Source organism: Tinamus guttatus, unplaced genomic scaffold (genome assembly GCF_059628265.1).
Source record: "Tinamus guttatus ecotype Peru unplaced genomic scaffold, ASM5962826v1 Tinamus_guttatus_pri_ptg000472l, whole genome shotgun sequence".
NCBI lineage: Eukaryota > Metazoa > Chordata > Aves > Tinamiformes > Tinamidae > Tinamus > Tinamus guttatus.
Genome location: NW_028289006.1, coordinates 5509257 through 5523050, shown reverse-complemented (window position 1 = coordinate 5523050; position 13794 = coordinate 5509257). Strand labels below are relative to the sequence as shown.

The window sequence follows — 13794 nt, the reverse complement described above, 5'->3', positions numbered from 1 at the left end:
GAGAAATTCGTGTGAAGGGAGGGAACTTTGCTGAAAGAGTAGAGGTAAAAATGAGGATGCAGTTGGTTGTATGTAAAGGTAGTGCAGAACTTGGATTAGTGCTATTTTTTTCTTATTATACTGCTTAAAGGCACATACAAGGATTTGAGTTTCAGATCCAGGCATCGTGAAGCAGTGTAAAAGTCAAGTGCATATGTCTAGATGTGGGATTTGCAACATTGCCTTTAGTGCAGAGTCCATGTGTGCTCCACAAGAGTCAATGTGCTGGGATATCTAAGTTGACCGTAAAATAAAAATGAAATGAAACCAAGTAATAATAAAGGAGAATATCTCTGACTTAGTCTCTTACCAGGACTTAAATGCCTGTTTGAGGGCTGCTATCACAGACATCTCTGTGAAGCTTGGTTTCAGAGCTGCCAACCTCCTCCTCATTTTATGCAGCCAGATCACAGTTTCTTTAAAAAAAACAGATAGCTGCCGGGAGAACAGAAGGAAGGGGAGGATGTGCCACCCTCTTTCTGCGTAGCAGACAAGTGACTAGAGGATGCACCCAGGAACTGGAATCCCTGGGTGCAGGGAAATCCTTGGCTCCTACTTCCAGAAAAGTTTTCCTTGATTCCAGGCTACAGACCATACTGGGAAGGGGGCTGCTTTCCCCCCTCCTGTTCAGGCCGGGGTGCTGGGAAGGAAGGAGAATCACCGGTGCTAAAGTCCCCATGTGAATCTGGTCCTTTTGTTGGCTACTGGCATGTCACAGACTCTATGTGAACTCAGCCCCCTTGCCTCGCGGGCCAGCCCCGTAACCACAAGGTTATCCCTTCGTTCTCTATGCTGCCAAAATGCTTTATTTTTTTCATGAAGCTGAGCCAATCTTGCCATCAGTGGTTGCTTATGACATACAGGTGCTAGGAGAGAAATGAGTAGCAAAGAGAAATTTGACTGATGAGCAAGTACATAGAAATTTGCTGCCTACACTTCTTGGTTTCTGCCTTTCTGTGAGTGAGAGCGCAGTGGGTATAAATAGACACTGTGTTCATATCTCAAAAGGTCTCATTAAAGCTGCATAAACTTTTACCTGTGAAAAAGAGTTTCCTCTTCAATCCAGCTGCCCAGCTGAGCTTTTCTAAACAAAACCCATTTTGTTTTCCTCAGAGACAAGAGAGATTGTAATATTTTGCTTCTGAATACTGATACTCTGGATTTGGTCTGCATATAAAGCATTACTGCTGATGAAAGAACAGAGGCAATTCTTTGCTCTGCTTCCAAGTGCATTAATTTGACATTGGTAAGCAGTTGAAATTGCCTGGGAGATGGCTTTCTTCCACGCGCCTTATCTTGGAGAGACAGTGATGGACAAGGCTGTGCAAGCTCTAGAGGCAGTCCAGAGGCAGATGTTTGTTTAGAAGTGGTTAATACATTCAGAGGACTTGAAATTGCATTTGAAATCCTGCTCTTCTTTTGCTGCTCACGCTTTAAGGGGAACGTATGGGAGGACTGAGAAAGAGGATTTGTGTTTTTACCAGCCCCAGCCAAGCATTTAGTCTAATTCCATTTCATTTTAGTGTAATGTACTTTTCTTTGCTGGCAGTCACAGCCCTCCTTCCCGACACCAGCTGCTGGCTTCTGTGCACGCACCTTCCTCCCCCTCGCACGAGGACAGCAGCTAGGGCAGCTACGCCAGCGAGATCGGGGAGCCGGTGGTGCCCTGCGAATTAATATTTTCTTCTGGCAGATTCTTTTGCATCGGGGTCAGTACCAGGGTCCGTTGTGCTCTGTCCGTAGCCTCGGAGCCATGGAGCTCTGCAGGAATGGCAGGGGACGAGCTGCCGCGGTGGCCGAGGCTGGGGAACGCATGTCTGGCTGTGCCTCTCGCGGGGTGTTGGGAGGCTGTTGCTGTCACCGCTCGCGCAGCCCCGGCGTCGTGTGACGCTGGGTCTCGGAAATGCGTAGCTCTGTTCGAGTGGACAGGGTCGTGCTGATTTATGTTACCTGAGGACCTGGTGTGCACTTACGTTGCCTTCATCACCACCGTGTCTGCACGCCTCGCAACCACCGGTATTTATACATGCCTTCCTGCCTCTTTTCTGTTACTGGGAATCTCTCTTCCTGCCGTTGCATGCGGAAGCTGAAAGGTCAGTGGCTCCCTCTTGCCACTGCAGAGGAAATGAGCACTGCAGACCCCAGCTAGCCCTCCCAGGAGCATCGTTTCGCCCGTGTTCAGAGGTGGAATTCACAGTTTCTTTGTTGCTGAGAAGCGTAAGTGCTGCTGACAGCTCCAGTCAAGTCAGGAAAATGGCACTCAAGGACTTCGGACTAGCTTGGCTCAGACCTGTGAATATCTGCACGAAACCAAGAGTCAGAGAGAGAATTCAGTGGGGAAGTTGGTGTCATTTAGCCGCAGGAAGGGCATGATTCGGGGGTGGAACTTCAAGAAGGAACTGCGTTTAAAAGAAATTGCCTGAAAGGAAATGAAGCAGGCTAAATGTTCTCCATAGCCACCATGAAAAGATGCCTTCATCTCCTGAAATTCCTCCTTCGTTGCTTGGGTGCTGGCTGCTAGCTGGAGCCTGAGGAAGGCTGTGTTCCTCCAAGGCCCGAAGCTCCTGCTGGGCCTGCTCCTCACACACCTAGTGGGGCTGCACCGCTGGAGCAAGCCATGGTGTGAGGCAGCTTGTTTGTGTTACGTTTATATTCTGTTTGTCCTGTGTTTCAGCATTACTCCTAGCTGCTTGTGAGAGCCGAGAAGCAACTTTGTGCTCCTTTCTGTAGTATTTGGCTCCTGGGTCTGTCTGAGAAGTCTTGCTTTCCTCTGGGGCCCTGGAGGCGGCGCAGACTGTGGCAGGGTGTAGGTGGGGGGACAGCACTTGTGCTTCACAGGCTCCGGGCGCTCGGGTTGTGCTTCGCTTGTCCTGCTCACATGCTGTGGGGCTAAACTGGGCTCCAGGTCAGCTTGGGAGACAGTTTTCTTCTTTGGGCCATAGGGCAGGTGTTTACTTTGGCCATCTCCATTCCTTGTGCCCAGAAGTCATCTTGGAGCAAAGGAATTTCTTCGATAAATTCCCTGCATTTGCAGAGCTTCTGGCCTGAGCCTTTGCACTCTCCTGCTCTTTCACAACGCGTAAGTTGTGGTGCTTGGGCAAGATGTGCTGGGGACCCTTCTGAAACGGACAAATTTGCAGAGACCTGGATTCTGCGACCCAGGTGGTCACCTCAGGCAAGCAGCCCAAAGTCATGATGGTGCTCAGATAAAAAGACATAAAAAGATGAGTGGTAGGAAAGCCCCATGGCAGAGACTTTTCTAGCTGGCAGGTAGGTTCTGCACCAGCTCTGCTCTCGGTATCAGGGTTAGTGGGGTTAGTTAGACAGCCTTGTAAAGACAGAAGGCTGAATGTGCCCCCATGTACCTGCTCACAAGTGAACTCTGCAGAAATCCGGCTAATTGCAAAATTTCAAAGCGTGATTTTAGGCAACTTTTCTAAAATGAAGTTAGAAGTCATCTGCCTCAGAAGATCTCACACAGTTTTTGGTTTCAGGTGCATATTTTCCTGTTATTTTGGATGTTTTCACATTTCTGTTGTTTATAAGATGTAGAGGGAGGAAACTGACTGCATAAATCTGTAAGATAAACTGGGGGAAGCAACAAAACTGATTCATCATGAGATGCTGATGCCGCAAGTGAATAAGCTAGATAAAACATTTCTATTCTTGTTCAGTCGTGTTAGCAAAAGAATAAGCCAAAAAAAATCTGTGCAAAAAAGCCCAGTTTAAAAAATGTCCGCACTTCTGTAAGACTGTGAGACTTACAGACTGTGTTTGCTCATCAGAACAAACTGGGATTATTTTTAAATGCTGTAAGATGCATTTGTGAACTTCTTTGCATGAGAAGGTAATGCCAAAGGACTCTTGCAATTGTGTTGTGCCTTTAGCTCTACATATTACTTTGAAAAGACTTGCCAGTAAAGCTAATTCTGGGCTCTTTCTTGACTTTTAATGCTAGGATTTGACCCTGCTTCCCCTTTTCAGGTCACGAGGGATGCCTTCATTTGTTTCTCTGATCTCTCACAGCGATAGCACCGTAGGTTGTCTCCTGTTGTGCTGTTCTTTAGTCCCTCAAGGGTCACAGAGAATTTATCATTTCAGGCTGGGCTTTTGTCATACGTACATTCCAGTATGTCAGACTGTGCTTCCTTTCAGCAACTTTATTATGAGTTAAATTAAAGTATACATTATGTAGGTAGAAGTAGTGGGCTTGTAAAGAATTGGTGGTTGCCAGTACTTTTCAGGATCAGATTCAAACTTAGCAAGATTGGGAATTAATTAAGAAATGTATCCAAGTGCCATCAAATCTGTATTCCTAAGTAGTGGCTGTTTTTGTTGCTGTCAGTTAACAGCCTAGCCTTTTTATAACCAGATTTTGTTTTGCTTTGTTTTCTAATAGCATATCAACATCCGTTCCATTGAGCCTTTGTGGATTTCTACATTAGGCAAAAGGGAAATAACAGTCAAAGGAGAAAACTTTACCCGTGCATCAGGCATAAAGCTGATACTGACTGGAATCAGTGGCTGTAAACCAGACATGTGAGTTAACACAGCTCTGAAAAAAAATCCTTTTTTTTTTTTGCTTTGCATAGTTAAAATTGCATGTACCCAGATCCAGATTTTACTCTAGCTATGCTGTTGCATACGCCATTCCCATGGAGCTCTCCATAGCAAAGAGAGGTGCTCTGTACTCCTGCTTTAGTTATTTTCCCACTTATATTCCCAAAGGAGGGAACTTAATTTCATGATTGGGTAGTGTAAAAGGCAAGGAGTGGGCAGTTTGTGCACCTTTGCTTTTTGGTCTTGCCCTAGCTAATTCATCTAGGACAATTCTAGGTCTCGTGGCCCTCTAGAACTTGCAGCAGCCAAAGAGAAGTCAGAGACAAAGAGTCACAGGAAAAGCTTCAGCTTTTATATGACTCTCCTCTGTCTCAAAATATCCCCCAAATATTCTAGGATTCTGCTTGTGAAAGCTCAGACAACTTGGCAGGAAGGGGAAATTTTCTTGCAGCAGCTTGTCCTTTTCTCTGGTGATGCTTGTGTGGGCTAAGCCCCAAGATAATCATGCTGCCTTACTCTGAATCAGGCATTTTCAGGGGCAGCCGCCGTGACTGCCTGTGATTGCCAAGCACATTTTGTATCGCTAGCACTTGAAAATATATTCATATGATAGAGTTCCGTTTTTACTTAAACCATGAACTTCCTGGGGACCACGACAAAATGAAAAGAGAGAACGAGAGGAAGGAAGAAAGAAAGGAAGGAAGGAAAAAAGGAAGGAAAAAAGGAAGAAATAAAGAACAAAAGGGAAATGAAAGACTCATTCCTGAAGAGCTGAGCAGCCATGTTGATAACACAGAGAAGTACACGATAAAGAGTGAAATTACACATCAGATTACAGAGCCTGATCCCAAGGCCATAAAAGCAATATCCTTGCACTCTCGTGCAATTATTTCTTGTGCTCTCGTGCAGCTTAATTCAAAAGATGCCCTACTTTGTGTTTTCGGCTCCCTGCTCTCTCTTTCCACCTCCATCTGGCTGCTCGAGGAGAGAGTCGTTTCGCTTCCCTCCTCATCCCTTGCTTTAGGTTATAGGCCTCATGTAGTAACACCAAACAAGTGGCATCTGTGATTCAGCGTCTGTGACCATTTTCTTTCTCCTTCAGCATTCAAGTCAGAAATGTGCTAAATGACACACAAATGACATTTGCTCTCCCACCAACACGCAAAGAGGCCAAAAGTGTGTGCATACAGGCTGAGGGGAGGCAATGTTCACCCCCGGTGACGTTGCATTATGTGTCGCTGCCATCGTGCTTTGGAATCACACCAAATACCTCCTGGTTCAGGTAAAACTTGTCTTCCTACACCATTTTTTTTTCTGTGCTTAGTAAAATGTAGCTCCACAGAGCTAATATGAGTCTGCTCAGTCAGACTGTAGCTGACACAATTTTGGGTGACTGAGCAAACTTTGGACATGCAACTGTGCTCATCTGCATTGCAGAGAGCCAGAGAAAATGAACCATAAGTTGAGCCTGCACTAGCCTGTTGTGGAGGATGAGTTTGCCCCAGTGAACTGGCTTTACAAATATTTTTTGGCTTTTTTTATTTATAAACAGAGAGGGTCGCTGTAATCGCACAATCGCTGTAAGGCACATTCTGTATTTCTGTTCAAATTCGTCTTCCATCCCCCAACACTGCACAGTAGAAATAAAAAATAGGCTGTTGGTATTAAAGTTAAATCCAAAATCTGGGTAGCACACAAGTTTAAACTGATTATCTTTGATTCTCCTCCATTTATTTTGGATATTGTTTTGGATTATATGCTCTTCACATCCTAAGCACTAGGAAGTATCAGCAAATTGAAAATAGAAACATAGAATCATTAAGGTTGGAAAAAAGAAAATAATCGTTATTGCAGTGATAAGCACAGACTTGTTTTAGAACCCCGTTTCACAGAGCCCAAAGAGCCCTGTTCAGATTTCTTCTGTGTTCTGCAGGAGACTTACGGCTCTGACAGAAGAGTTGTGGTGAAACTCATGAATGTAGTGGTTTAAGATATTCTCAGCCACCGCTTTCCACCTGTTCTCTGCCTGCACAGCAGAGCAGCAGAAGGGATTTTTACCCACTTTCAAGTTCTCAGTGTGACGTCTTGGCTTAAGGCGCTGGCAAGTGTGGATGCCTGATAATATGTTGGACTGGCAGCTGCAGCAGCTGAGCAGCGAGGACACATTCCCTGCCCTGCAGGTGAGGGGCAGTGCAGGCAGCTGGAAATTAATAATATCTTAAACCACTCCAAGTGTGTTCAGCAGCGAGGGTGAGCCAGCGCCCTCAGATACGAGCAGCAGTGTGTGGGCTCAGACAGATGGTCCCAGCACTGCCAGAAATGGGCCCTGTGAGGTGCCTGGCACTACCAGGTTGTCCAGCAGAAAATGGGAATTGAGCCCACCCAGGGCTACCCTGGGGCAGTGAAATACCGTGATATTCTTTCCCCCAGACACAATATTAACTGCCAGGCTAGTTCTTAGGCTGGGTGAATACTGAAAAGGTTGGAGAGTCCCTGAAAAGGAGCATGCACGTGCATACAATCAGGTCATTTGGTTTTGTGTTAGTAAACAAGATTTACTATAACCTTGGGAAGAATTGCAAGTGCAAAATATATCTCAAGTACTTTCAGGATAATTGGTGCAGTGGGAGAGGCTGGCATGCAAATTATCTGGTCCTGAAGTTTGCATCTATTTTTTTGGCTGCTACCAAAGGAAAGTGTACTCGACTAATTAATTTATGACTAAAAGCTCCACACAGGATTTATTTGCGAGAAAGATCATAATATTAACCTCTTATATTTGTTCTTTTTTTGTTTTGTTTTGTTTTCATTTAATAGTGGTGGTCGCAGAATAACTGCATTGGGTAGAAATTTCAATGTGGTGGACAGCGTGATTATTTCAGATGACCAGAGACCAAACCTCACTGTAAGTCATAATCTCCTTCACAATAACAAATGCAGGTGCCTTAAGGGAGCAGGTTTTGTTCCCAAGGTTTCGGGAAGAACTCAGTATTTTTCAAACACTTACACATGTGCTTAACATCAATCTTCCTATGGAAATACGACCACTTGTAGGTCATTCAGTTGCCTATGTACTAATGATCTTGGATCATGGATAAACATAAGCTACTCCTCTGCAAGATGCCCTGTGTCTTTTTTTGGTGCTCTGGGGACTTCTTTCCTAAGATGTCCTCCCTGAGTCACTCATCCAGATGTGTGTCCACTGGAGGAACAGGTGGTGATCTGAGGAGGCGTTTTCCCTACTGTTGATCCCATTTCTCGATCTCAGCATGCCAGTTCCTCACTGTACTTCTCTCGTTTTGTTCTGGGAAGCCCAAATATTGCCAGTGCCTCAGCAAGCACACTCTGATGCTGGGACTAACCCATTTTGTGGGTCTGAGAGGAGAAGATAATCCTGGGGGTGCTGGGGAGCTTGTCCAGCTCATCTGACATGACTTCCATCGCAGGGAGCACAGGAGAGCTCCCAAGCACTATTCGCTGTGCTCTGTTCCCACTGCAGGAAAAGCCTGCTTAGCAGTGTGCAATCAGCCTGAAAGCAGCATGCAGAGAGCACAATAACTGTGCTTAAAGGCAGGCACAGGCTCAGCAGAAACTTTCCAGGTACTCTGCATGGAGCCTTGATCCCAGAGAGGAGGTTTAGCAGATGTCTGTGTGAAGTCAGGAAGATTTTAAAATGATTTTGAGTGCCTCTGTTTGTAATTGTACCTACTGTTGAGTACTTAATGACAGTTGCAGCTTTGCTATTGCTTTTCAAGGTCTCTAGGTGCCCTGGAAATGAATCTGAATATAATTACTTAACGCCAAGTCTGAGCCATGCAAAAGAGGGAAAAATTGTTGATATGATGTTGAAAGTAGAAACTACCTTTATACCATGTGTCAAGTTACACTACCATCCTGACCCAGTGTTCATTAACTACCAGCTGCACACTGAACTTGATCCTGATCTGGAATTAAAAATATATGTAAGTTTGAAAATATATATATATAACTCCGTATTTAAAATAGTCACTGAGGATCATTTAAAACTTAGCATATTTAGTAACTGGTTCTTAACTTCATTCTTTTTCCTCTAGAAAGAAAACGACAACTTGAATATTTCCAAAAATGAGGTAGAGGTGTATCTCTCCTATATGAATGGTGCACAGACCAAAAAGATATGGTTCAATATCCAAAACATTACCAAAAAACCTGACCGTAGCACCATATTGTGCAAATTCAAAAGAGAAGGAAGTGACAAGATTGATTTTTCCACAGTGAAAGTTTTTGTAAGTAGAATTCCATCTTGTTGCAATTCAACACTCTTGTGGTGTTTCTATAAAACTAGCGAAATGTAGCATTAATGCTCTGGTTGTGAATATCCTTTATAGAGAGGACATGGGTGCATTTTCTGCTGCCTTTCCTGGGATAATCCGGTTGATAATCCACTTGTCTTCCTTGCACCGAAGCATGCCTGCCTAGGTACCACTAGCAGTGCTGTGCTCATCTGCTGCCTGGTTACTGCTGGAGGATCAAAGATGGGCTTTGCAGTCCAAAGTGGGCTCCCTGCTGACCCCCAGGAAAGTGTCACACCTGACTGCAGGGCAGACCTGGCCAATGCAGTGGCCCTGGCTCCAGGACTGCCCCTCTTCATAGGTCTAAAAGCAACCTGGTGCTGTAGTGGGACAGCAGGACGAGGACAAGGATTTTGTTCTCCTGTTCACTTCACTAGAAGTGACTGAGGATTTTGAACTATGCAGAGCGATCACTGCTGAGAGTGAGAAAAGAAGGCAATTCTGAGTAAAAAAGAAGTGGATAGTATTCAATGGAGGCCAAAATGCTATGAACATGTGGCACAAAGCCAGACCCAAGTCGAAGAGCATTAGCATAGATGTCAAAGCTCAGTGGCAACTTAAGATATTTGCTTCATGAATAAGATGAAGATAGAATTTTTTAAAATGCAGTCATCACCATTTATGAGTGTGAAAGATGATGCTAGACTCTGATTGCAGTGTATGGTGGTATCAAGCTGAAATAACTCTATTGACTTCAAGGCATATGGCACATAGTAAAGGTTAACGGAGCTATTCTCAATTTCATATTGCAGTTAGCTGATCCCCCATCTGTGGATCCTGCCATCTGAGCCAGTAATTGCATGGAAAAGCCTTTCTGAGCTTGCTGTTGCATTTAAATATTAAAGTTTCCTTGCAATATCATATGCCCATCCTGCAAGCTTCATAGGAGTGACTGTTTTAGAAAACTCACTGCTTTGGTAGGCAAATCAAGTGCCCTTCTACTGAGAGTGTATTCATAGTAAATTTTTTTCCAACACCAGGAAAATGTGAAAGTAGGTAAACAGGCATGTTTTTAGTCATCATATATATGATGTATAATTATTATATATAATATATAGCACAAATATTATTTTATATTTGTAATAGTATACATAATATATATAATAGGCTATATAGTAGTATATTGTAACTTATATTATGCATATGTATATTAAGGAAGCCCTGTAAATATATCACGATAGAAAAAGTAGAGCCTGCATGAAGAAAGGATATGCTAGATAATAATCTAGGTGTGGCCCAAGTATAAATATATACCTTGCCCTGGTTTTCAGTAAGAAAGAGGATGTGAGGCCTGGGGTCAAAGACAGGATGATCGGTCTGACTGGAGACAGAAAAGAAGAAAATGCCTTTCTTGTGACAGAAGCAAGATTCAGGCATATCAAGGGTCTCCAGACAGGAAGAACAGGATAATTTCCATCACAGAACTAAGAAGGAGCTGGCACGTGATACTGTAGGCTTGGGAGGAAGGATTGTAAAGAAAATTGTAGAGTCAGGGGAAGTGCTGCATGACTGGAGAGAGCTGCAAATGTAATACTAGTAATTAAAAGAAAAAAAATATCAGGCTTGCTGATTTAATCCCAGCTCTGTTTAGAGCTTTATAATATATCTCGAATGCGAAAGACTCCTGGAAGACCTGCAGGTAAACGGAGAGTGGCATAATTGCCAACTTGTTTTTAATAAAGGCGGATTATGCTAGATGTCTTTATTTAGTGTGATGAATGTTTTCCTCAAGATGAAAAAAAAAAAAAAAAAAGCAATAGATCACACGTACCTGGAAGCCATTGAGAAAACTACTTAGCAGGGTCATGGCAGGATGCTGGGGCTTGGAGCAAATGGATGCTACGTATGGGGAGCTGGCGCTGGGCACTGCTGATGTTCTTAGTGCTGTTTTTACTGTGACTTGAGCAGAAAAATGTCAGCATGTACGAATAACAGTTGCTGGTGGCCCAAAACTTAGAGGTATTGCCAGCCAAGAGGAGGCTCTGTAATACCATGCAGGAAAGGAGGAGGGAATTTGGGAATAGAAACAGGGTGAAAACAGGAGTACCATACCTAATCCATGATTCTTTAGCAAGATGAATACACGATTAAGAAAGAAATGGGGCCATTGAGTAAGGAGGCTGGGATGAAGATGAGAGATAATGTAAATACGACCTGAGAAAACCTGGAAATGCTCTGCCTCACCTTGCTGCAAGAGGGGCAAGGCAGCACACACCTCTGCTCCAGGAGAGCCGCGCGAGGGGCGCAGGGACGGGCGCTGCTCACGGGGCCACTGTGAGGCTCAGCCTTGGCAAGGGGGCTCCTAGGAGGCATCTCGGCCTTCGCTGCTGCAACCTGAAATATTGTCAGCCCAACTCTCCCTTTCACTTATCTGAGGCTCGTTCCTATCCGCGGTACTCAGTGGGATTCTTTTTTCTCTGTCAAAAAAAAATACAGTTATTCTTTTTTTTTTTTTTTTTTTTGCCTCTGGTCTGTTTATAGCCTTTGCTACTCTTTATTTATGTGCTTTCACCGTCCTCGCGGAGATCCTCCTTGGTGAAATTGCGTTTGCTGTAATTACCCTCGGCGAGAGCCTCCCTTGGGCATCCAGCTGACCTCAGCGCTGTGGCGCGTTCCTTAAAACTCACGTGTGTCTGCCTGGGACAAGCCTGGTGGCTCTTGGGGGATGTTGTGTGTGTGATGGCAGTGGATCTTAGGCTGACCTTCTGGAACACCCCACAGACCCACAGAAAGAGACTGAAACTTGTGCAGAGAAATAGAGAAGAGGACTCTGGGTGAGGCCACTATCAAAAATGTGACTTGCCTCATTATCAGCTTGAGTCTTGCTGTATTTTTCTGCTCAGCAGATGAATGCTGTGAGTTTAGAGAACTGGTTTTAACCCTAAGCAAGTCCCTTACGCACTGCAAAATCCAAAATGTTTAGCAGTGATTCTGAAGTGCATCAGACCCCTGGCTAGTTTGAGGCTAGATTTCTGCCCTGGTTTATATTCATTTGAGGACTCTTGTTTGCAGTGTGAACAATAGCAAAACTTGGTGCTTCATGAGGACCTCAGTATTTTTCTCTTGGCTCTACTCTGTTCTCTTGCTTAAAAATCAAATACAGTTAAGTTTGCATTGGTTCACATATGTTTGCTGCTGTCTTCTCAAAGATCTACAAAGCCAAGGTACTTCATATGTCCAGGGGTCTTTTTAAACATACTTTAAATGTCATTTTGAGAATTGATATATCATATGCCCTCTATTAACACAGGCATTATTTTTCTTCAGGTCAAATTGGGAAATTTTGAGCACGAAGTCAAACCAACATCATCATACATATATTTATATGTTCTTATTTTACTACCTATTGTAGTGGGTGTCATTATAGGTAAGTACAATAAGGTGTTTTCAGTTTTTCATTTTCTGAAGGAGAAAGTCACTGCACAAACACATACATGTGTCTGCAATAGTCACAAACAATTGGGTATTTTCCTCTCTTCCACATGAGAGTGGAAAAGGCTCTGGTCTGGTGGTGACATCCATCTTGCTAGACTGCAGTATGTTAAATATGTAGAATCGAATACAGCATCAGTTACACGAGAGTGTTGGCCACTCTTCTGGGATTATTCACCAGCATTTAATGAGGCAAAACCTCACATCTAAATTCTTGAGTCATAACTCAGGCATTTCCAGCTGTCAGAACTAGACTCCCCTCCCATGCCTGGGGGCAGACATTCCCTATCCTTATCCTCAGGCAGTTTTGGAAGTATTTCTGGTCAGTCTCATTTGGATGATTCATGAATTTTGTAGATCGTTGGCAAACTGAGGGGGTAGGGGGATATCCCCTCCTCTCTTTCATTCCTTCTTGATTCTGCTACATATTAGATAAATTTTGTTTTCTCTTTATATATGTGAGGTGTTGCTCTTTTACTTGCTCGGGTTTCTTTATAAAATGTGCGTTACCATTGCAGGAACCATCTCTAGTGCTCTAGGTTTCAGTAAGTCAACAGTTTGGAAGTAGATTTCCTGTGCAAACAACTGCTTTTCCTGTTCGATAGTACTACACTGAGTAGCTTCCTAGTAGTAGTGGTAGTACTGCTTCTTAGGTTCTCTATCTGACTGTGCAGGTTGTACAGAGCAGTTTGTGCTGTGCATTCAAATAAAGTTGGATTGCCAACTCTAAAATCCCCTCTTAAGAAAGGGTTTTCATTAAAAGTATGGGTTTAGATGTAGTTCACTGGAGCTCATGGGTACTACCACACTGATGACAATAGAAGCAATGATCCTTCAGAAGAATACAAATGTATATTCATCTTTCTTAAAAAAAATAAAGTCTATGTCTTATGTAGTTGTTCGTTGTTCAGTTTTCTGTATTCAGCATGTTTTTTCCCTCCCCTGTTTAGTGGCATTCATAGTTACAAGATACAAGTCTAAAGAGTTAACTCGTAAACAGAGTCAGCAGCTTGAACTGTTGGAGTATGAGATTCGGAAAGAAATACGTGAGGGTAGGTAAAAGGTGCTTTATAATGCTCAAGTACTGAACTGAAATGGCCAAGAAGCATTTCACATTATACAAAACTTTTAATTTCATAGCTGTTATAAAATAGAAATAGGATATTTGTGTGTGAGGAGTATCAAAGTTCCTCTTTAATGGTTGTGTGCAGCAGCAGCAGCACTAAAATAGTAGGTTTGCATGCAATAATTTCCTTTAACAAAAGTAAAAAGAAAAATGAACTTTCCAGCCCATAGGACTTCAGCTAGAAGGAAAAAAAAAAAAAAGTCCTCTTGCTTGAAAACGTTTTTAAAGAGCATCTTCTGTGGCCAAGCTATAATTGTGAAGATGATTTTGTGCTAACGAAGCTAACTCTCTGGGTGGGGAGGGGGG

General features: G+C 43.5%; 2 protein-coding genes across 2 annotated transcripts in view; both read left to right on the top strand.

Annotated features, from left to right (window-relative positions):
* The window catches only part of CRADD (CARD and death domain containing adaptor protein), a 340232-nt gene that overhangs the window by 189514 nt on the left and 136924 nt on the right, over nucleotides 1–13794 (top strand). The gene's annotated exons all lie outside the window — the stretch shown is intronic.
* The window catches only part of PLXNC1 (plexin C1), a 63635-nt gene that overhangs the window by 26314 nt on the left and 23527 nt on the right, over nucleotides 1–13794 (top strand). The window contains exons 10-16 of the mRNA XM_010213931.2: nucleotides 4439–4578; nucleotides 5702–5881; nucleotides 7417–7504; nucleotides 8355–8561; nucleotides 8673–8864; nucleotides 12198–12297; nucleotides 13313–13414. Of these exons, the coding sequence (XP_010212233.2) occupies nucleotides 4439–4578; nucleotides 5702–5881; nucleotides 7417–7504; nucleotides 8355–8561; nucleotides 8673–8864; nucleotides 12198–12297; nucleotides 13313–13414 (1009 nt within the window). The remainder of the gene's footprint in view (nucleotides 1–4438; nucleotides 4579–5701; nucleotides 5882–7416; nucleotides 7505–8354; nucleotides 8562–8672; nucleotides 8865–12197; nucleotides 12298–13312; nucleotides 13415–13794) is intronic.